Source organism: Ovis canadensis, chromosome 2 (genome assembly GCF_042477335.2).
Source record: "Ovis canadensis isolate MfBH-ARS-UI-01 breed Bighorn chromosome 2, ARS-UI_OviCan_v2, whole genome shotgun sequence".
NCBI classification, from domain to species: Eukaryota; Metazoa; Chordata; class Mammalia; order Artiodactyla; family Bovidae; genus Ovis; species Ovis canadensis.
Window position 1 is genome coordinate 238,526,111 of NC_091246.1, and position 24,254 is coordinate 238,550,364.

The following is a 24,254-nucleotide window of genomic DNA, read 5'->3' on the forward strand; positions in this document are numbered from 1 at the left end:
CAAACAAGTAACTTCCTTGTGGGCCCTCTAGGATGGAGGGGCCTCAAGCCACCTCCCTGAGGACTGGCTGAGTTGAGTTTTTATGTCCTGTATATGCTTGGCTGTATGTCATCAGCCTTGGGATGACTTTAAGGATCAGAGTGTGTTTGCCAAAAACAGTGGCCTTCTAGGGACTTCCTTGGTGGTCCAGTGGCTAAACCCCATGCTCCCAATGCAGGAGGCGTAGGTTCAATCAATCCCATCAGGTAACTATTCGCAGATCCCACATGCTACAACTAAGGTAAATTTTTAACCATAAATTGAAAGAGACCCCACATGCCTGAGGCAGGGCACAAAACAAACAAAAAACTGATGTCGTATTTAAGAGGAGCAGTATAAAAGGGAATGGGGCACAACATTTAGGACATTTCATCGTACTAGAGGTCACCTTCATTTGCCAAGAGACTGGTCCTGCCATCCTCCCGTGTTGCAGTGACACTAAGGTACAGGGTCTAAGCCTCAGAATTCACAGGAGGGAGGGTGAACTCTGTTTATCCTAACTCATGACCATTTTTTTCCCTACTGAGTCATTGACTTACCAGGCAATAAAAGCTGCAAACAGTCTTTTATGGTTCCTAGTATATTTTTCTTACAAGATGATAAAAAAAAAGTAGATGAGGGGTCATTACAGGATATTGTTGTTGATTGGGCATGCCTAACGTCAATGTGTGGTATCAGATTTATAACATATGGAGAGGAAATTAGGATACAATTTAGATGGGCCGTCCGGTGACTGAGCTGATAGGATCTAGGGTTCCGAAGGAGTACGTGCGTGTAAGTGTTAGTCACTCAGTTGTGTCCAACTCTTTGAAATCCTGTGGACTGTAGCCCGCCAGGCTTCTCTGTCCATGAAATTCTCCAGGCAAGAATACTGGAGTGGGTTGTCATTCCCTTCTCCAGGGGATCTTCCCGACCCAGGAATTAAACCCAGGTCTCCTCATTGCAGGCAGATTCTTGACCATCTGAGCCACCAGGAGGGAAGCCCTTTGGAAGGAGATTGCTTTTTTAATTTTTTTAAGGGGAATATATTCTATCCTAAGAGCTTCCCCAGTGGTTCAGCAGTCAAGAACCCGCCTGCTATGCAGGAGACACGACAGCGGCCATGGGTTCAGTCTCTGGGTCAGGAAGATCCCCTGGAGAAGGAAATGGCAACCCGCTCCAGTATTCTTGCCTTGAGAATCCTGTGGACAGAGGAGCCTGGCGGACTGCAGTCCATGGGATCACAAAGAGCTGGACACTACTGAGCAACTAAACAACAACGTTCTACTTTAAGTCCAAACAGAATGTCATCAATTTCAAGATAAATAGGTGAGCACAGACCAGCCTTCTTTCTAGCCTGGTCCTTGATCAACTTCTCTTCGGGCTTATTCACTGTATTCAAGGAGAAGCCCAGCCAGGATCCATCATAAAACAGCTGTATCTTCTACAAAATGTAGTACTTTGTTCTGGTTTTTAAATCTGACTGCTAAGAATCTGGCCCTCTGCAAACTCATTCACTGTTGAAAGTTCCGAAGGGTTCAGTAAATCGCACCGTTCTTCCCCTGGAGTTTCGAACCAATTGAAAAATACAATAGAATGAAGGAAAATGGAACTGAAGATATTGCTGCTGATTCTGAGAAAGCTTACATTGGAGAATGTGGGGGGGGCGGGTTTGGTAGGCAAGTGGGTTACCTACTTTTCAGCCCTGGAATTAAAGAAACATTCTCACTCAGTCATGGACAGAGAAGGCCAATCCTCCCTCCAACCCCCTCCACCCACACAACCGCACTGCCCAGAGGAAGGGGGCACAGGGTAGTGCAAATCCAGCCAGTCACCCCCTCTGGGGAGTGTGTGTGAAGATTACCCTGGCGGAGGGCCCCATGGGGAAACCAGAGGTGTGTTTCTACCCTATCTCGTTCCCACCCAGGTAACTGTCCCAGAGTCTGCTGCATTATCAGAGTTGTCTGTTGCTGTGTGGTGCTCAATCGTGTCTGACTCTTTGCAACCCCATGAACTGTAGCCCACCAGACTCCTCTGTCCATGGGATTCTTCAGGCAAGAATATTGGAGTGGGTTGCCATTTCCTCCTCCAGGGGATCTTCCCGACTCGGGGGTTGAACCCGCATCTCTTACATCTCCTGCATTGGCAGGCGGGTTCTTTACCACCGTACCACCTGAGAAGCATTATCAGAGTTGGCTGACAGATCTGGATGCTCCTAGGATTAATGACGGGTTAAATTTTTGAGATGAGAACTCTCCCATGTAGCCTCTTCCAGTTGGGCTGCTTGTCACCACCCTAACCCCAGGCTTATCGTGCCGTGGCCCCTACCAAGTCGGGCTCCAAACCCTGGGCCATGATTTACTGGAATATGAGATGAATCTGGGGCTTCCCAGGTGGTGCTAGTGGCAAAGAACCCGGCCGCCAATGCAGGAGATGCGAGTTCAATGCCTGGGTCGGGAAGATCCCCTGGAGGAGGGCATAGCAACCCACTCCAGTATTCTTGCCTGGAGAATCCCCATGGACAGAGGAGCCTGGTGGGCTACAGTCCATGGGATGGCAGAGTCGGACACAACTGAAGTGGCTTAGCACACACATAGGCATGAGATGAATCTGATTTCATATTATCAAGCATCTAGTGATAAATAGTAAAAGGAGAAGCTTCTTCTAAGAGCACAAGAAGGAGAGTTTTTTGTCTTCTAAGATTATTCATTTCAGGTCAGGTCAGTCACTCAGTTGTGTCCGACTCTTTGCGACCCCATGAATTGCAGCACGCCAGGCCTCTCTGTCCATCACCAACTCCCGGAGTTCACTCAAACTCATGTCCATTGAGCCAGTGATGGCATCCAGCCATCTCATCCTCTGTTGTCCCCTTCTTCTCCTGCCCCCAATCCCTCCCGGCATCAATCTTTTCCAATGAGTCAACTCTTTGCATCAGGTGGCCAAAGTATTGGAACATCCAGGACTGATCTCCTTTAGGATGGACTGGTTGGACCTCCTTGCAGTCTAAGGGAATCTCAAGAGTCTTCTCCAACACCACAGTTCAAAAGCATCAATTTTTCAGCGCTCAGCTTTCTTCACAGTCCAACTCTCACATCCATACATGACCACTGGAAAAACCATAGCCTTGACTAGACAAACCTTTGTTGGCAAAATAATGTCTCTGCTTTTCAATATGCTACCTAGGTTGGTCATAACTTTCCTTCCAAGGAGTAATTTCATGGCTGCAGTCACCATCTACAGTGATTTTGGAGCCCAAGAAAATAAAGTCTGCCACTGTTTCCACTGTTTACCCATCTATTTCCCATGAAGTGATGGGACCAGATGCCATGATCTTAGTTTTCTGAATGTTGAGCTTTAAGACAACTTTTGCACTCCTCTTTCACTTTCATCAAGAGGCTTTTTAGTTTCTCTTCACTTTCTGCCACAAGGGTGGTGTCATCTGCATATCTGAGGTTGTTGATATTTCTCCCAGCAACCTTGATTCCAGCTTGTGCTTCTTCCAGCCCAGTGTTTCTCATGATGTACTCTGCATAGAAGTTAAATAAGCAGGATGACAATATACAGCCTTGACGTAGTCCTTTTCCTATTTGGAACCAGTCTGTTGTTCCATGTCCAGTACAGGAACTACACAAATATGTGTCAGCTGGAAAATGTATAACAGTTTAGCAGGAAATGGAGTGAAGCACAAATCCCTTCCCTCCCTCACACCCACCCCATCCCGCTTCCTCCACAGGTGACGCTGTTTTATATGCATCCTCCAAACCTTTAAAAACTATATATAACTGAGATTTTATTAGATACATCCTTCTGCAGCTGTCTCTTTTAACTTAATGGTACATTTTCAAGAGTCTTTCATGTCCTTTTAGCATAGTTATATCTTCCTTATCTTTTAGAAAATTTGACAACAGTATGGTTCATTTAAGCATTCCTCTGGTAGAAATTGTCAGTTTTTTGCCATTTCTAACGGTGCAACATCTGTCTTTGTTTGCTGCAAACAGCATTTAAAAGTGCCATGGAATACCTTTCTCCCCTTAGCCCCCTGTTTGCAGTGGGTAAGCATGAGTGCAGAGACACTCTCAAGGTGGACACCTGAGCACAGCCCCCTGGGTGAGTCCCGAAGCCCACCCAGTGGCACCTCTGGGTTTGAGATTCTTCAGATGGGGAAGTTTCCGTTTAAATCCATCCTTCTTGGAGAAAATGGCTTATTTAGAAATTAACCCTCCCTTTCTCGCATAACTCCCAGTAGACCCCACTGGAAGTATAAGAACTTCCCTGGTGGTCCAGTAGCTAAGATTCTGCACTCCCAATGCAGGGGGCCTGGGTCCAACCCATGGTCAGGGAACTAGATCTCACACGCCACAAGTAAGAGTTCCCTTGCCGCAACTAAGAGTTTGCATGCTTCATCTGAGACCCAGTGCAGCCAAATAAATAAATTTTTTAAAAAATGAAAGAAATGTAAATTATAATACTTCCAGATCTGATAGCATTAAATATACTAAAAGCTCAGGACATGTGACTCTTTGGAGCCATCTGCTTCCAAAATCAGCCGTCTTTGTTAGCAGTAACAACCTGCAGAGGGCTGGGGTGGTGGCCGTGACAGTGACCCTTTAGGGATGGGGCCTTGTGCAGTTGTTCAGGAAGCCTTGCTGTGATGCTGTTCCACGAAGGAGAGCACTTCCTGATGCTTCCAGTAGGGGGAGCTGTGGCTCCCCTGCCCTGCCTCCTGGCTTTGTCCCTCTTTCTGTCCTGATTAAAGCAACATTTTCTGCCTGGTCTCAGTCTCAAAGCCCTTAGATCTCTGATGGCTCCTTCTCACGGGAGCTGGAGTGACCTTTTTGGTTGTGGGGTGTTTTGTTTTTTTTTTTTTTTGGCCACAAATGGGATCTAGTTCCCTGACCAGGGATTGAATCTGTGCCCCCTGCATAAGTTACCACGGAGTCTTAACCACTGGACTGGGGCAGGAAAGCTCCTGGCTGTGTCCTATTTATTCAGCCCACAGGTTTCAGGAAGGATTTAGGTATGTTCAGGAACCTGACCTTGTCACTCTACCTCGCGTAATACCTGTCACTGCTTGCAGTCCAAAGTGCTCCGCGTGGAGTCCTCAGCCCTCCGTGACGTGATGCCTGTCCATCTATCCAGGCCTGACTCTGGTCACAGAAACCCCGAGGAGCCCCAGCATGCCCACCCCTGACCCCAGGTGCTCAGGCTGTAGGGTGGAGGGACAGGGCCAAGGGCAGTGCCCTCGGTGCCCTGGGGAGCCAGGGAGAACCCTGCCCAAGAGGCTCCTGGAAAACTCATTGGTACATTCAGACACTCGGGTACACCCACACCACACACATACTTATCTCTCTTTCCGCATGTCATTCGCCCCATGCTCCATGGCAACGCTCCCTCTTGCAGCCACACCCCTGCCTTCTTGAGCTGTGCATCTCCTGTTAGAGGGTTGGCCATAGTAGCCACCCTTCCCCAGGTGGTGGGGATGCCCCCTGGTCTCCGGCTCCCGTGGCCTCTCTGCCCGCTGGCCAATGCACAGTCCCTTAAGTGTCCCTCTGTGGTTATTTAACGTCTCCTGGCGATTGTGCCCTGTGAGGTCTCTTGACAAGGGTCCTGCCTTTGTCTGCACCGCACAGGCGGCCCCTGCGTCAGCATTAGTCCTGTGTGAGCAGGGTCTGGGAAGCAAGGCTGGTCCTCCGTGGGCCAGCCTGGTCCGAGGAGGTTTCGGGCCCCAAACAGGGCCTTCCAGTCCCTGGTGCCCTTGTGGCTCTTTCTTCCTGACCCTCCCCTGACTGCGTCCTCTGGAACAGCAGTTTCCAAGATGTGTGCCCAGAAGCCAGCCCCACAGGATGGCCCTGTCCCCAGACAAAGCGCTGATGTCGCGAATTTGAGACACACTGTGTCCTGAGGTTCATAGCCGCACACCGGCATCTGGAGAAGGCCCACAGTGAGGGACCGCTTACCCCGTCCAACCCAGTGACTCTCCAGTCCCCATGACTGTGGGATACTTGCATCATGTCACACCTCATACCAGTTTCTCTAAATACACTTCCTGATGTCACAGGTCATTAGCAAAGCCCCTCATCCTGCCGCTGTCACCAAGAGCTGTCCCAGGCTCGTTTGGCCCCTCTACCCCGAGGGCCGGGCTCAGGTCCCTGGCCTGCAGGCTGAGAAGCGATGGAGGCGTAGCTCTGCCCTGTCACTCTCAGCCCAGGTATCGATTTCTCTCTGCCACGCCCAAGCGTTCCGGGGAGCCCTGCCCCGAGCCTGGCATGGGAGAGGTGCTCAGAGACTGAAGACAGGTTCAGCGACGGGTTACTATGTTCATCGTTCCGCTGGCCTCTGCCACACCTCTGCCGTTGTTCCGCTGCCACACCTTCACACTGCGTGTCCCCAGCTGGGAAAGCACTGCCTGCCCGCGCCCAACGTCCACTGTGGGCTAGGACGCCGGTCTCTTTCCGGTGCCCCAGGCCTTGGGGTCCTCACCCTGACCACTCAGCGTAATGTACCGGAAGTCACATGTGGCCTGCAGTTGGGCCCCTTAGTGAGGGGATGCTCCCTGGGCCCATCGTCCAGACTCGGAATCCAGTGTTTGCTCGAGAGGGGGACGATTCCAACTGATGATGGACTTGGGCCCTTTCTCTCCCAGCTTTCTCTCCCTGGGGCTTTCCTTCCTTGGCCAGACCATTGGATCTGTGTCCACCCCACCTGCCCGCAGAGCAGCGCCCGCAGCTGGTGGCGGTGACCTTTAGAAATCCCATCCAGTGTAAAGGCTGGTCGAGAGGTCAGAACAGGACCCCCCAGCCCCCTCAGGGTGTTTGAGGATTCTTACTAATGCCTCCACCTCGGGGAAGGAAGTGGTCGTTGTCACCTGCGGTGAGCTCTCCATTCCGTGGGCAAGCTTCTACCAGGGTGTCAATGTTAAAGGTCAGCATCCCAGTTCATAACTTCAGCTCAGTGCCTCTCAGCTCCAGCACCCTCGTCAGTGCAGGGAGGTCAGGGTGGACAGGCAGAAAAGGGGGGGAAGAAAGGCCGACTTCCACGAGCTCTCCTTGGCGTCTGTACCCACTGGTATGATATTGCCCCTATCTTGCAGATTTGGTGTGGAGAGTTATTTGATCACTCCCCACTGAATTGCAAGCTGTCTGAGAAGAGGGCCTTTGTCTTGCTCACCAGTATCAGCAGTGCCTAGCAGAGGCCTATTGGGTGAGCAATCAGTAGGGACTTAACGAAATACCATAACCTCTCCTCTCTCATTAAGGGCGTGCTCAGCCATTCTTCCTACAGCTCATCACCAATTTGTGTGTGTGTGTGTGTGTGTGTGTGTGTTGTTTTCTGGGGTGTGTGTGTGTGTGTTGTTTTCTGGGGTGTGTGTGTGTGTGTGTGTTGTTTTCTGGGGTGTGTGTGTGTGTGTGTGTGTGTGTGTTGTTTTCTTTTACTTGATTGGATAATAAAGGGGCTTCCCAGGTGATGCTAGTGGTAAAGAACCTGCCTGCCAGTGCAAGACACTCGGGAGACATGGGTTCAGTCCTTGGGTTGGGAAGATCCCAGGGAGGAGGGCATGGCAACCCCCTCCATATTCCTGCCTGGAGAATCCCATGGACAGAGGAGTCTGCAGCCCACAGTCCAGGGGGTCACAAAGAGTCCAACACAACTGAAGCGACTTAGCACGCACGCATGGATAATAAAGTCTTCATACTGTTTGACATACTTGGCTTTTCTCATGAAAGGGTCAGTTATTACTACTTTCAATTAATTTCTTCATAGGACAAATAGAATGATGTAGAATTTAGCAAAAGAGGAAAATAATTTTTTTGAAAGATAGAAATGGTTTTCTTGATTATGAAAAAAGGGGGTGTATGTAAGTGAATTTTATTTGTGGAAATATGAATTAGCCAATATCACTAATTTTAAAATATTTTTCTTTTGTGCATATATTATGCTCATGTTTTACTATGGCTGTGTCCTTAATTGACTCATTCCTGGCTCCTTGATCCTCTTAGTGAGTTAGATGAGTAATATAGATGACATTTCCAATTTATTTTCTGAACTGCTTGCTACTTAAGCCAGTAACAGGAATAACAGGTAGTTTCTTTGATTAAAAAAAAAGAGTCAAGGGTTTAAAAATGAAAAGAAATTCCCTGGTGGCTCAGTGGTTAGGACACCGCTTTCTCACTGCCAAATGCCAAGGGCCCAGTTTCAGTCCTAGTCAGGAAACTAAAATTCCACAAACCATGCCGTGTGGGCCAAGGGAAAAAAAAAAAGTCAAAGAGTTAAAAAATGCAAAACATACTTGGTCATGAGCCATTTAAAAGCAGGGCTTTCTTTCTTCGAGGTGAGAATTGGGAGGTCTGTAAATACTTTGAAGGGAAACAGTTGACAACAGGGCTGATGTATTACAGTTGTTTGTTAAATTTGTCAAGCATTCTGACATGGATTCTATTTTTTTAAATAATTGTATTTATTTATTTTTGGCTGTCTGGGGTCTTTGTTGCTGTTCAGGCTTTGCTCTAGTGTGGGGAGCGGGGGCTACTCTCTAGTTGAGCTGTGTGGGCCTCTCCTGTTGCAGAGCATAAGCTTCAGCAGTTGTGGCATACAGGCTTAGCAGCTCTTCAGCATGTGGGATCTTCCCAGAGCAGGGATCGAACCTGTGTGTCCTGCACTGGCAGGCAGGTTCTTTACCATGGAGCCGCCAAGGAAGCCCTAGAGTGCCCACTTTTGAAGATTTAAAATAAAACACAAAACTGTTTTGGCCACGTGGTTTAGGGATCTTAGATCTTAGCGATTGAACCTGGGCCTTTGGCAATGAGAACATGGAGTCCTAACCACTGGACCACCAGAAAATTCCCTCAAGTGCCCCTTTAGGAAGTCAGTCTAGATTCATTCATTCAGCAAATGTTGACTGAGTGTCTCTGTGGTCTAGGCACTGTGCTTCGTGTCAGGGACACGAGGGTGCTATGTCTCCAGCCTTTGTGGAACTCGGTGTCTGCTAAAGGAGAAGGACTCAGAAGTGGCTGCAAAATAACCACCACTGAATATGATCAGCATGGATAGGCTCTGTTAGAGGGTTGTGGTGACATAGAGGAAGCAGAGTACCAATGCCTGCCCCTTCTAGAAAGGCCCCACAGACAGCTGAGACTTCCTCTCTTCTACTCTACTTAGCTTTTCCCTCCTAGAGTTCTCTTCAACAAATTCCAAACTTTCTATCACTCTCAGTTCAGTTGCTCAGTCGTGTCTGACTCTTTGTGACCCCATGGACTGCAGCAACGCCAGGCCTCCCCGTCTATCACCAACTCCCGGAGTTTGCTCAAACCTATGTCCATAGAGTCAGTGATGCCATCCACCCATCTCATCCTCTGTCGTCCCTTCTCCTCCTGCCTTCAATCTTTCCCAGCATCAAGGTCTTTTCTAATGAGTCACTTCTTCACATCAGCTGGCTAAAGTATTGGAGTTTCAGCTTCAGCATCAATCCTTCCAATGTATATTCAGGACTGATTTCCTTTAGGATGGACTGGTTGGATCTCCTTGCAGTCCAAAGGACTCTCAAGAGTCTTCTTCAGTACCACAGTTCAAAAGTATCAGTTCTTTGGCGCTCAGCTTTCTTTATAGTCCAACTCTCACATCCATATATGACTACTGGAAAAACCATAGCTTTGACTATTACTTTACCTATAAATAATTCAGTGTGCATCTCAAACAGATAAGGGCTTTAAAAAAAAAACAACATAACCGCAGTGCCAAATATAATTAACACTAAGTCCTTAGTATCATATAATACCAATGAGATTTTCACATTTCCCTTCTTTTCTCAAATGTCCTTTATGGTTGGTTGGAGTCAATCCAAACAAGTGCCATTCACAGCACTTGATTGTTTCTCTATTGTAGTGCATGCTTAATATGGCAAAAAGAAAGCAAGAAAACAGTAAATGGGACATGCCCACAAAATAGGCTGTGATTTGGCCTATAGACAGGATCTTTACATCCCCTTTAGGGAGTGGTATGGGAGGGGGCTTGTGAATTTTTTCTATAAACATTTCTATATTGTTTGACTCGGTGCAAAGTGCATGTGTTATTTTCATATTAAAAGATAAAATCTTAATAAAACCAGGATAATAAACTGATTTTCATTGCTTTTATTCTTTATGATGTCTTTGACCAGGCAGCTTTAAGTTCCTCCGAGAGCTTGGTCAGGGTGAACCCACCTGGGGTTTTATAGAGTGCTCTTTGGAGTGGAGTTTAGCAACAAGTCAAGGGTGGGTCGCTTGGGAAATGCATCAGTAAGGTGTCACTTACCTTGGACTTGGGCTAATTTTTAAATTGAATCTGGTTACAGTTGGAGAATCCGGTGGATGGAAAGCTTTGCAAATCTGTTGTTCTTGTTCCGCTACAGTGATTGGGGATTAGCACATTGTTGTCAGTGTTTTAACACAAAACCTATTTCCTTCTTCCCTTTCCCCTGCAGGCTTCAACCATGTTAAGAGCCTCCTTGGCACCCGTGTAAGTAACTGCTCTGAGGAATTGCTATTAAGGGAAATGGCTATGGGTAAAAATGGAATTCCAAGTGCTTTTAATCAATTCTCATTTTAACTGCCTAATTTAGATGAATTCCTTTACTTAGCTGGAGCTCCACATAGGTATTAAAGGAAATACCAGTAATTATAAGTAATACTTATCAAATATGTTTGGAATAAAGTTTTTTTTAAGTCCCAAAAAATACTTATAAAAATATCTTTTAAAGTTATTTCTATTTATGTTGGAAAGGTAACATCAAATGGAAAAAATCATTGAATTTTTCCTATAATGTTTTATAGAAATCAATTTAATTTCCTGTCATAAGGCAGTCAGCGGAGTGTTGCAGTGTTTACATTTCACGTTCTCTGCTGATTCACACCATGACCAGGGCCACAGGATGGCTCTGTGTTGTGCTGGAGCATTCCTGCCCAAGTTACTCAGGTTGTCCCCCAAGGGGCAGGGGGGTGGGGGGAGCTTCATCAGGCATGTGTGTTGCAGTAGCAAGGAAGTTGAGAACCTTTGGCATGGACATGAGGATTAGGGTGGTTTCTGGTGACTCCCTGAGCCAGCCTTGGGTGGCACGAGTGGGGGATGCAGTGGGCTGGGTGCTGTGAGATTACGCAGACACCTGCGGTTCATACAGCGTTCCTCCTCCCTCCATCCTGCCCGAGCCTGACATGGACCCTGCACCTGGTTCACTTCAGTTGGAGGCTCTAGAATGTGGTACTTATGAGCACAGACTGTCAGGATTAAAACCCCCTTGGCCACGGATTCTGTGACCTTGGACCACTCTTATACCTCTCTACCTCAGTTTCCTCATGGACCCTGGGAAAGCGGCTGGACCACAGAAATGCCGGGTTGTTGAGCAACTTAGTTGGTAATATTGCCATTGTTGTTCAGTCTCTTTAGTCGTGTCCAACTCTTTGCACCATGCAAGGCTTCCCTGTCCTTCGCTATCTCCCAGAGCTTGCTCAAACTCATGTCCATCAAGGCAGTGATGGCACCCAACTCTCTCATCCTCTGTCGCCCCCCTCCTGCTACCCTCAATCTTTCCCAGTTGGCTGTTCGCATCAGGTAGCCAAAGTGTTGGAGCTTTAGCATCAGCATCAGTCCATTACTGGCAAGTAAATATGGCCCAAATAGGACAGTTTTTCCTCTTTCCAGTAGAAGCTCCCTAGCTATGGAACATTATCAAACTTGGTTTTTAAAATGGAACTTTTTTGTCTAGAAAAAGCCTGTTTGAATTAGAAAATTTTTTTTTACTTTTGGAATAATTTCAGAGTTTCAAACAGAGAATTCCCATATATCTGTCACCCAGATTCCCAGTGTTACTGTTTTATACCAGTCCAGTGTAGTCATCAAAATGAGAAGATTAATGCTGACGCAGCACTGTCAGCTAACCTGCAGGCCTGACTCACACTTTACCAGTCGTTCCATCACGTCCTTTCTGTGGACTGACATTCAGTCCATGATCACATGTGTTAGTCCTGTCGCATCTTAGTTTCCTTTACTTCAAAATCCTTCTTCAGTCTTGGTCTTTTGTGGCCTTGACACTTTTGAAGAATACTGGCCAGCTATTTATAATTGCAATTTAAAAAATATTTGTATTACTTTTTAAACTCACAATAGTATCTGCCTCTGGGAGAAAAATCGAAATAATCAATGTGCCATGTACAGAGGTTTACCATTTGCTTGTTTTAAATTGAAGATGCTCTTCCCCAAGAATGTTAACAGAGACCCCATTCGATGCCTCTTTTCTAGCTTTTTCTTCCGGGCACTGTAAGAAGATCTCATTTTGTCTTTTAAAAACTAACATTAAGGGAATTCCCTGGCAGTCCAGCGATTGGGACTCTGCACTTTCACTGCCAAAGGTGTGAGTTCCAACGTGGTCGGGGAACTAAGATCCTGCAAGCCACATGGTGTGGCCAAAAAATAACCTAGCATGTAAATTTCTTCTATAATGTAAGTAATACATGCTCATTATAGAAATTTTGACTCCACAGAAACATATGAAGAAGAAAATTTAAAGAACCTCCAATCCTACCTCCAGAAATATTAACCCAGTTTTTACTCCACCCTTAAAACAAATGAAACCCTACATCTTTATCTTTTTACTCAGTTCTCAGTGAATCCTCATTGAATATTCATATTCTCTGCACAGTATCAGAAGACTCATATTTTGTTTCGTTTTTAGTCTTTTTGTTTTGAAATAATTACAGATGCACCTGAAGTTGAGTCCCCCAGTGGGGACATCTCATCTGGCTGTAATAAAACATTCGAATGAGGAAATTAACGCTGAGACAGTCCAGGCATCGTTCAGTTTTCAATTTTTCTGTGCACTCCAGTCTCCTTCTGTTCAACAAAACAAAATATGAGGTCGCTTGTTTTAAAGACAAGGCATCTAAGATGGTTCCTTCCATTTCTGGTGAACCAAATGCAGCTGTTGGGTCGTCCGCACCCTGTAGGTCTCTGAACAGAGATCTGTCTGATTTGAAACCTGCCTTAGCCTGAGGTCTGACTCAGGTCCTCTCGAGGAGGGTTTGCAAATTGTCCTACTTACTACCCGCTTCACCGGCCTGTTGCTACTGCTACTTCCTAGCCACATCCTCCTACCTCCTGGAGGGTCAATGAGGTGCTCCGCAGCTTCAGGGTTGTTTCCTGACCCCTGGTCTGTCCTTCGGGCTTCCCTGCGACTCAGCTGATAAAGAATCCACCTGCAATATGGGAGACCTGGGTTTGATCCCTGGATTAGGAACATCCCCTGGAGAAGGGAAAAGCTACCCACTCCAGTATTCTGGCCTGGAGAATTCCATGGACTATAGTCCATGGGGTCACAAAGAGTTGGACACGACTGAGCAACTTTCACTTCGCTATCCTTCACATCCCCCTAAGCCTGTCCCTCAGGCTTGAGGGGGACAGGTTTTTAGGGCAGACCCTAGGGGCCTGCTGACACTAATAAGACTTTGGATTTTGCTCAGAATCTTAGAACTTTGATGGGAAGTTATGAGGTCTCCAAGGCGGTTTCATCCCCATGATGTGGAGCCCTGGTCTGTGTGCATGCAGTAGCTTCCATAGCCATTAGGCAGACTCCTTGTTTTAGGAAAACTTATATAGATCTTAGTACATAAGTGAGAGGCAGAGCTGAGCCCACTGAAGCGGGGATGGGGGCCTGGAACCCAGCCCTCTCAGTGGAGGCCTGGAGTTGATGCCAGGAGCACAGAGAGAGCAAGTGGACCCCTACCTGTCCAGTCTGTCAGAGCCACTTGAGATGGGACGTCATGATACTCAGGAGGTATAATGAATGTGCCCTTGTGCCCTTTTCTTTCTCTTTGAACTTGTGTTGCTGAGCAGGAAATTGAAGGATGTCCCATTACTGCCCTCCTTGGATTATGAGAAACTGAAGAAGGATTTGGTTTTGGGGAGTGACCGCTTGAAAGCCTTCTTGTTGCAGGCTCTACGCTGGGTACGTACCTTTTTCTTGAAGTGGATAAAAAAAAGACCACGCTGGTTTTCTTGACTGGCTCCCTTGCTTGTATCTTTCAACCCATCTTCTCAAAATCTTTCTTCCTGCTTCCTGCTTATACCAAGAGCTAAAATTAAAAAATCAGCTTCTGACGATCACTGTGGTCTCTAAAAAAAAAAAAAAAAAAAAACAAAAAAAAAACCCCTTATACTGACATCATAGCTGCCATAACACTCACTTGATGATTTGATACATGCAATTTCCAGGCCCTGGAGTCACCCTGTCCTCTGGCCCTTCCCTGGTTGTGAGCCAGACCCGCAGCTGGTGGTGTCAGCCTGTTAGAGCTCTGGGTCCCTCTCATACTGGCCCCCACAGAGACCTCTAGATTTAGGTATTCCTGTGTAGCCACATCAAGAGAGAAAACTTATTAATAAGTCTTTAAGGAAAATAAAGCCTAAATAGCGGCTTTTCTGGGGATTCCCTGGGAGTCCCAGTGGTTAGGACTCCATACTTCCACTGCAGAGGGCACTGCTTCTGCCAACGGGCAGGCAAAAAAAGAGAAAAAAAAAGCTTCATTAAAAAAATAAATAGAAACTTCCTTGGTGGTCCAGTGGCTAAGACTTTTCACTCCCAATGCAGGGACCCGGGTTTGATTCCTGGTCAGGAAACTAGATCCCACATGCTGCAACTAAGACCCAGTGCAACCAAATAAAAATAAGTAAGTAAATAAGTAAATGGTTGCTTTTGTCCCCAGTCTTCAGATTGATCACAGTTAAGGCAGTGATTCCCAAGTCTATTGGTCTCAAACCTCTTGACAGGGTCAAAAATTATTGACTCCCAAGCCTTTTGGTCTCAAACCTCTTGACATGGTCAAAAATTACTGAGGAACTCAAAGAGGTTTTGTCTGTGTGAATTTTTTTCTGCCAAAATTTATAGTATTAGCAGTTAAAACTGAGAAAATGAATATGTATTAATTCACTTAAAATGAACAATAATAGGACTTCCCTGGTGGTCCAGTGGTTAAGATACCACACTTCCATTGCAGAGGGAGCAGACTTGATTCCTGGTCAGGGAAATAAGAGCTCATATGCCGTGCATGTGGCATGACCAAAGAATAAAAATAAATAAACACTAATAAACCGAGGACATAACATAAATACCATTTTTATGAAAAGTAACTATTTTCCAAACTAAAAAAATTAGAAGTCTGACATTATTTTGCATTTTTATACATTTCTTTAATGTCTGGCTTGATGGAGGACAGCTGAATTCTCATCTCTGCTTCTACATTGCCACAGTATCACACTTCATCTAGCCTCTGAGAAACTGACCATTAAAAAGACAAAACATATCTTAGTTCAGTTCAGTTCAGTTCAGTTCAGTCGCTCAGTCGTGTCTGTCTCTTTGCGACCCCATGAATCGCAGCACGCCAGGCCTCCCTGTCCATCACCATCTCCCAGAGTTCACTCAGACTCACGTCCATCGAGTCCGTGATGCCATCCAGCCATCTCATCCTCGGTCATCCCCTTCTCCTCCTGCCCCCAATCCCTTCCAGCATCAGAGTCTTTTCCAATGAGTCAGCTTTTCTCATGAGGTGGCCAAAGTACTGGAGTTTCAGCTTCAGCATCATTCCTTCCAAAGAAATCCCAGGGCTGATCTCCTTTAGAATGGACTGGTTGGATCTCCTTGCAGTCCAAGGGACTCTCAAGAGTCTTCTCCAACACCACAGTTCAAAAGCATCAATTCTTCAGTGCTCAGCCTTCTTCACAGTCCAACTCTCACATCTGTACATGACCACTGGAAAAACCATAGCCTTGACCAAACGGACCTTAGTCGGCAAAGTAATGTCTCTGCTTTTGAATACGCTATCTAGGTTGGTCATAACTTTTCTTCCAAGGAGTAAGCGTCTTTTAATTTCATGGCTGCAGTCACCATCTGCAGTGATTATTATAGAAATAATTGTGACCTTGTAGATCCCTCTGCAGGGACTCTGGGGACCCCCAGGGTTCTCCAGACTATACTTTGAGAACTGCTGGTGCAAGCCAACGCTGGTTCACTCCTTAACTGAACAGTCTACTCTGATTGACCCGCAATAGTGTCAGACCTCTTCAGGGATCCCCACATTTCATGCTGTCTTGACATCAAAATGCTTTTGTGTCATTTCCCCATCTCTGGATAAGAATAGCTCTCCTCGTGCACTCTGATGGCTGGTAGCACTTCCAGGAATGTGTTTTGGGGGAGAACTCTGAGTGTGCATTCAGACCAGCAGGAGAGTCCAGCAACCAGTTAGCATGTCTGCTCTGTCCTGTTGACTGGAGTGGGTGGGGCGACGTGAGTAACCTGCCCGGAGGTTTGCCGCTGCCTTGGTTACCAGCCTCCCTGGGGCTCTTGAATTACCCACTGTGTTCTCGCTGTTGGTCTACGCTAGTGAGCCTCGTGGTGAGACCTGGTATTCCTTTGCTTAGTGAATGACATTGTCATAGAACAAGCAGGAGAAACACACATCCTTATAAGATTCTGTCTGAGACCCCTCCAGCACCCCCACCTCAGCCCCGCCACACCAGCCCAGCAGAGGCCTCCGAACTCAACAGACAAGCGGCAGCCCCTAGGTGTGACTGTGAGCAGCACATGGGCGAGAAGACAGAGAGGCAGGCTACCAGAACTGAACGGTGCAGGTCCCCAGAGGCAGGTGTCAGAGACAGACTGGACCTGCTGCAGCCGAGGAGAGAGTGAAAGCCCCTCAGTCATGTCCGGCTCTTTGCCACCGCACGGACTATACAGTCCATGGACTTCTCCAGGCCAGAATACTGGAGTGGGTAGCCTTTCCCTTCTCCAGGGGATCTTGCCAACCCAGGGATCAAACCCAGGTCTCCCACATTGCAGGCGGATTCTTTACCAGCTGAGCCACAAGGGAAGCCCAAGAATACTGGAGTGGGTAGCCTAATTCCTTCTCCAGCGGATCTTTCCCACCCAGGAATTGAACTGGGGTCTCCTGCACTGCAAGCGGATTCCTTACTAACTGAGCTATCTCCTAAGCCCACCAAGGAGAGGGGCCCTGGGAAAGAGAAGGGAAGGCAGTGCCAGGGTTGCCCCACACAGACGTGCACGCACACACAGTATCCTCAGTGGTGCTGTGCAGGCCCCCGTAGAATGAGTGTGCTCTGTGGGCCCAGCACTCACTCACAGCCCTCCCCTTCAGGCACCTCCCTCAGCTGGACCATGCATCCTAGCCCGCACCATGCTCAGATGTCCCTTGAAGCATGAGAGTCTGCTTATCCTTCAAGGACCAACTCTTGAGCCACTTTCAGGGAAAAAAAAAAACAACCCTCTAGGCATTGGGGAGCCCTCCCTTATCTGGTCCCTTGCAGTCCCATCATTTTCCACTTTCACTGCTCAGGAGCATATGTGTGTTAGGTGACTCCTACATCACCCATTAGGAGGTTCACTGTAATTTTTCATTCACTGACATGTCAGCTGGTTGACCAGCTGCTCAGCTGGGTGTTACTCATTTGGTTTGGTGAAAGGCATAGTTACTGGTGCCACCTGTGATGAGAAAATGCCTTTTCCCCACTTTCACACTTGGACTTCGCTACTCCTGTTTTTCTTCCTCCTAGCGCTTGACCACATCGCACCCCGGAGAGCAGAGGGAGACCGTCCTGCAGGCCTACATCAGCAACGACCTGTTGGACTGTCACAGCCCCAGCCAGGTCAGTGGGAGACGGGCCAGCGCCCAGCCGGGGCCTGCCCTTCTGGGGAGGGTCTTAGAAGGAGGGGGCCCTTGGTTTCTATGCATGTCTTCAGCAGAGTGATCGTATGTCAGCCTGGGGCTTCTGTTAGCTTCTGAGATCTGCTGTCCACCCTGGACTTCAGCCCACTTTTCACTTCTAATGCAGAGTCCTAATAAACAAGCTAGTACTGCCTGGTTCAACTCGGCATCTCTTTTCTGCCATTTTTCTTTCTTTTTTCTCAAAGTCTCTGCTCTTGCCCTCATGCCACTGCTTACCATGAGTCTGAAAACTCAGCAGGACTTAGAATGGGCAAGGTAAAGAAGCAGGTTCCAGTTGTTTTCATCTGGGCCTGACTTCTACACATGTCTTCCACACTATTTGTATAGAGCTTTGGACCAGATAGGTCTAATGGTGCAGTGGGGGAAGTATGGGGTTTAAAAGGACATGAACTGGTCTCAGATCTCTGCCCCACCAACAGCTGGCTGATGCCCTTAAGCAAGTTTCTGGCCTCAGGGAGCTTTCCCACCACCAAGTCACCTGCCTTGGGAGGTTGTGGGGTGGTTGTGCGAGATCACATGTGGGATGGACGTGACTCGGCGCCCAGTGCAGAGGGGTCCACAGTGGTGGTTCTCCTCCCCACCCCCAGCCCCTTCCACGTTCTCAGCACCTGTTCCCAGACAGGAGGAATATCGAGAGCTTGGCTGTGGCCTACAGTGAGAGGATACTGCATCTCATTATATCACTTGCATCTTTATCTAGGATGCTCTAAAAACCTTCATCTCCCTACTGTTAAGGGAGTGGAGTATCTGTACCTCTTCGGAACCTGATGAAACAGCCCCTCAAGGAGGCTTGTCACACGTGATATGTTGTGTACACAGGTGGCAACCCTGAGGGTTTTGCGTTTCTTTGTACATAATCTTATTGCTCCCATGAAAGAGTTGTGTTAAGTATGAAAAATAGTCTCTCAAATTCTAGAGTTATTTTCTTTAACCTGTTTTTTGTTGTTGTTGGTATTGTAATGACATTGAATCTAGCTGAATTAGGCATTGAAGCAGCTGAATTAGAAACTCTCCAGACTTATAAACTCAAATCCAGTTGTATTGAACTGAATCAGAATTCAATACTGATTCTTTCTGAATTATGATATTTCATTGAATCTAAGATGCAGTTCCCCCTGCCTCACACTAGCATCTATAAGAATAGCCAATAGCCTGTTACAGTTTAATTGGCAGTGCAGTTTTCTTTCTTGGTTGTGCATAAAAAAACACATCCTCTAATAAAAAGTGTTTTAGGTTTTATGATACATGATATTTGTCAAAATGCTGTAATCTTTATAGCCACTGAAGCTGTCATATCTTCCTCAAGTCATTTTTTTTATTGGTATGGCTTATATATTTATTTATTTTTCAATAAGAAATGAGCTGGAGTTATCTTAAGATGGCAGAGAATCTGCAGAATGGGGAAACTCCTTGGGAAACATGGATGCCGTGTCACCATGACACCAAAATAAGTTGGGATATAAGTATTTGTCTCACAGCTTGTTTATCTGTTTATGTATCGACAGACACTTGAGTTGCCTCTCCCTTTGGCTGTTGTGAATAATGCTGCTTTGAACATGGGTGTGCACATCCTCACTCTTGTCTTAATCAGTTCCTTGTTTTTCTTTATAGTAGCCTCATTTGCATATGTCCCCAGAATAATACAGTGTTTGCTTTGGGGTTTGCTGAGTATCAAGTACAAACCTTACTCTGCAAGGAATGGGTACTATTTCCAGGTTAGATGAAGGCACCTAGGGGAAGGTGACATGAACAAAATTGCTGGATTATACTCAGACATAGCTCCCCTGGGCTCTTATTGGTTCCTCTGGGGACACTGGTAGTTAGAGTCAGGAGAGAGTCTGGGGAAGCATAGGGCATCTGGCAGGGCTGAAATGTAGCCCAGGTACTGGTTATCTGGTAGCAGTGTATATGGCCAAGGGGAATGGTGAGGCACTCTAATTTGGGTTTTAAGCTCACCTGGTCTGCTCATAGTTCTCAGGAGTTGATCACACTTCTGTGGGGTGAACAGACTTTCCACAGCTGGTCCACACAGCAGGGTGTGGATAGGGAGCTGAAACTTCATCAGCATGTGGGCAGGGGTGTCCAAGTACACATGAGTCTGGGCTCACCAGCCCAGGTATGTTGCACTCTGCTTGAAAATGTGTTACATGGTGAGCTACTGTGGAATCCTGGCTGTATTTACTACAACTGCATAGTCTGTGCCCTAGCAAAAACACGCCTAAGTATAATCCCAACAGAAGTACGCCATATGTTCAATTGCAAGAGGTATAAGAATGTTTATAGCAACAGTATTTATAAGAACCAGAACACTGGTTATAACCAAATGTCCATCAGGAGTAGAATGGATAAGTCATCTGCGATATATTTTTAAGATGGGATATATTGAGCCATTGGGGCTTCCCTGGTGGCTCAGATGGTAAAGAATCTGCCTGCAATGCAGGAGGCCTGGGTTTGATCCCTGGGTGGGGAAGATTCCTTGGAGAAGGGAATGGACAGAGGAGCCTGACGGGCTACAGTCCACGGGGTCACGAAAAGTCGGACATGACTGGGCAAACAGCACTTTCCCTTTCATACACTGAGCCATGGAAAGGAGCATACAGGATACAACATGGATGAGTCTCAAAAACATGATATTGAATGAGAAAGTGAAACCGCTCAGTTGTGTCCAGCTCTTTGTGACCCCATGGATTGTAGCCTACCAGGTTTCTCCATCCATGGGATTTCCCAGGCAAGAGTACTGGAGTGGGTTGCCATTTCCTTCTCTAGGGGATCTTCCCGACCCAGGGATCGAACCCGGGTCTCCCATACTGTAGGCAGACACTTTTACCATCTGAGCCACCAGGGAAGTCGCTGAATGAGAAAAGTCAGATATAAAAGAATAAATACAGCATGGCTTTATTTATTTAAAGATTTAAAACAGTACTAACCCACGATATAAGAAGCCAGGAGAGATGTTGCCCTTGGTTGAGATAAGGACCCTCGGAGGGCATCTGGGGCTTGGATAATGTTTCTTTTTTGATGTTGTTGTTCTGTTTCTTGATGTGACTGTCAGTTAGCCACATGTCCACTTTGTGAAAACCTATCAAGCTCTATACTCATGATCTGGGCAATATTCTGATGGATGTTATATTTCAATAAAATTTTTACCTAAACAAAGATGGCACAATGGCAATAGGCATCTTGGGGGTGACAGCCTTCACTATGCCACTCTTTTGAGTCAGTCATTCAGCTTGCACTAGTGGCCCTCCACCTCTGGGGCAAAGCTGCCTTCCAGAAATCTCTCTCCACCAAACATATATTGATTCCTTTCACCCCTTTCCTGAACTGGATCTCTGTTTCCAACATTCTATAATTGTCTTTTTGGTGGACCACAGCCTTTAGTTAATAGCTTCTAGAGAAAGGATAGATTGGGGGAGTATATTTTTTGAGTCTGTGTATGTCTGAAAATATCTTTATTCATTGTGTAGAACTCTGGGTTGTAAATAATCATCCTTCAGGATTTTGAAGATATTGCTTCACTGCCTTTTAGGTTTCAATGTTGCTCTTAAAAAGTCCAAAGCCTTTCTAATTCCTGACCCTTTGTATGTGAACTGTTTTTGTTTCTGGAAGTATGTTGAGTCTTTTCCTTTTCACCAGTGTTAATGAATTTCCCATTGATGTCTTTCATGATGTGTATTTGATTCATTTTTGGGGAGCACTTTTTGAGCCCTTTCTATCTGACAGCTGTAATTCTGGGAACTTTTCTGGAGTTATTTTGTTGATTTCTTCTCTTGTTTTCTCTGTTCATAGGTAGGTAGGTAAGGATTTGATTGCCAGTGTTCTGGGAGCCAGCTAGGAGAGGAGGAGGGGGTGGCTGTTGAGCATTTATTCTGCTGCTTTGGTGTGGAAGCTCTGCTCTCCTGCACCTGGTGTTCTCCATCCAGAGACCTTCTGTGTGGCCCTCAAAGGAGAGTGTGCCAGGTGTGTGGTGTGGGGTGCACGGGAGGACACGGAGCAGGAGCAGCGTGTGGCACTGAGCCACTGGTCCTGTAGCTTTCATTCTTCCTTGATTTTCCTCCAGTTCTGGTGACTTCTGAGAATCAAGTGATGTAAACCGGGGAATTCCTTCCTCATTGCCTGTTTGGCATTCTTGGGTCTGCTGAGTGTGTTATCTTCCTGCATTCCTAATCCCAAAATTGTGTTGTCATGGTTTCTGGTGCTATCTTCTGTGTCCTGGAGAATATCTGTCTCCTTAAAAACTCCATTTACTGCTGGTTTTATGGTGGTTTTGGAGGAACAAAATTAGACATGCGTGCTATGTCATTCATTCTACCTGGAAAAACATCAGCAACAAAAATAGCAAACAGCATTGCCTCCTTGGAGTCAGTCACCATTGTAAATCCTTTGAATAATTAACTCTTCTACTCTGTAAGTCTGAACAACTTCTTTTTTAAAAAATTTACTATAAATGTATTTATCTTAATTGGAGGCTAATTACTTTACAATATTATCTTGGTTTTGGCATACATTGACATCAATCCACCACAGGTGTACATGTGTTCCCCATCCTGAACCCCCCTCCCACCTCCTTCCCCATCCCATCCCTCTGGGTCATCCCAGTGCACCAGCCCCAAGCATCCTGTATCATGCATCGAACCTGGACTGGCGATTCGTTTCACATATGATAATATACATGTTATAGTGCCATTCTCCCAAATCATCCCACCCTCGCCCTCTCCCACAGAGTCCAAAAGACTTGAACAACTTCCTTTTGCCAAGTCACAGAAAAGATCAGTTGGAAATCAAAACTGAATCACCTCTAATAAATTCACGCAGAGGGAGACTACAGCAGACCCTCAGAGGAGACACAGGCTTCTCTCTCACTTGTGTTTACCTCCATTGTTTTTCCTCGTTTGACATTTTGATGTTCCCCCACCCCCACCCCACACAGAGGAGCGTGCTTCAGCTGCTGCAATCCAAGAGTGAGGTGGTACGGCAGTACACAGCCAGGCTCATCAACGCTTTCGCGTCCCTAGCAGAAGGTAAGATGTCAGCTTTCCTTGTCAACTGGAAAAAAAAAGTTGAGGATTATGTTTTATTTGGCTGATGAAATGGACAAGCCAGGACACGGCATATCAGATAGCTCTGAGAGACTGCTCCGAAGAGATGAGGGAGGAGCCGGGACATACAGGCCTTTTGGCAACAAAGACCTGGTAGTTGAAACTTCAAAAGATGACTGTTAAAGCCAGACCTCTTCAGGAATTCTTTCCTGGTGGCTCAGCAGTAAAGAATTCGTCTGCCAGCAGGACACATAGGTTTGATCCCTGGGTCAGAAAGATCCCCTGGAGAAGAAAATGACAACCCACTCCAGTATTCTTGCCTGGGAAATCCCATGGACAGAGAAGCCCGAAGGGCTACAATCCTGGGGGCTGCAGAGATGGACACAACTTAGAGACAAACGTGCAGGAAGATGCAGGAGTCTGGGCTCACTGAAGGCATTCCTTTGATGTGCACCTCAGCTGTCTGGGGCCAGTGTCCTGCTTTTCTCCATCCTGAGCCCCCTCAGGGCTTACTGTCCAGAGTGGCTGTAGTGACTTGATGGCCTCTAGCTTCCCTTGTTTACTGATAGGGCAGCAACATTTTCCTTTTTCATTGATATCTTCAAAGAGAAGAGCTAGGTCTTACGGCTATGTTTTTCCCTGGGAAAAGAGACATTCCCCCCAGCTTTCTTAGCATGTGCTTCCTCAATGCATTAGTTTAATGACTGTAAAGACTTTTGTGAAAGTTAGCTGTTGTCCCACGGTTGTGGTTTATGTCAGAGCAAATTTTCATGGTTTCGGAGTTTATTTTGTCAGCCTCCGGTTTTGTTTTGTAAGCTTTCTGGTATCATAACATAGTACTATTTAGACTGCTCTCAAGATAGCAGGTAATGCACTCTCTGCCATTTCCTACTTAAGGCAAAATAAGGTTGTTGAGATAATTAAAGTGACTCCAATAAGCACCGTACCGTTTCTTGTAAAAGACTAAGCCTCTTCAATCAAGAAGATTTGAAAATTCCAAAACTAAAAGGCTGCCATAACAGAATTCAAAATGATTTTACAAAATGCCATTATCTTCCATAAATTCTCATTTGTTTGAGTTCTTTTTAACATGAATAAAGGGAGTTTTAGATTGTGACTATGTGATACTCCAAAAATTTTCTTATTTGTTTGTTCTTCCATCCATTTAGCAAACATTTTATGATTAGCCAGAGTATGTGCCAGAGACCATTCATATAATATTGTTGAGATTTATGTCTGAAATTAATGTAATCTATATCAAGATACAAGTTTACCATAGGCTAGTGACAATTCAAGGCTTATAATAGGGTCCCAAGGGTGGTTCCTAACTTCTCCAGGCCATTGGTATGTCCAGAAAGTACCACTTGGCTGCCTCTAATGTTAAGACTAAAGGGCTCATAACACACAGATGCGTCATCCCCTTATGATCTGACTTTTGGTC

At 46.3% G+C, this 24,254-nt stretch overlaps 1 protein-coding gene across 1 annotated transcript in view; it reads left to right on the top strand.

Moving 5' to 3' along the window:
* The window catches only part of ARMC9 (armadillo repeat containing 9), a 183,007-nt gene that overhangs the window by 38,593 nt on the left and 120,160 nt on the right, over positions 1 to 24,254 (top strand). Inside the window, exons 10-13 of the mRNA XM_069578574.1 lie at positions 10,475 to 10,509; positions 13,876 to 13,987; positions 17,602 to 17,694; positions 22,705 to 22,795. Of these exons, the coding sequence (XP_069434675.1) occupies positions 10,475 to 10,509; positions 13,876 to 13,987; positions 17,602 to 17,694; positions 22,705 to 22,795 (331 nt within the window). The remainder of the gene's footprint in view (positions 1 to 10,474; positions 10,510 to 13,875; positions 13,988 to 17,601; positions 17,695 to 22,704; positions 22,796 to 24,254) is intronic.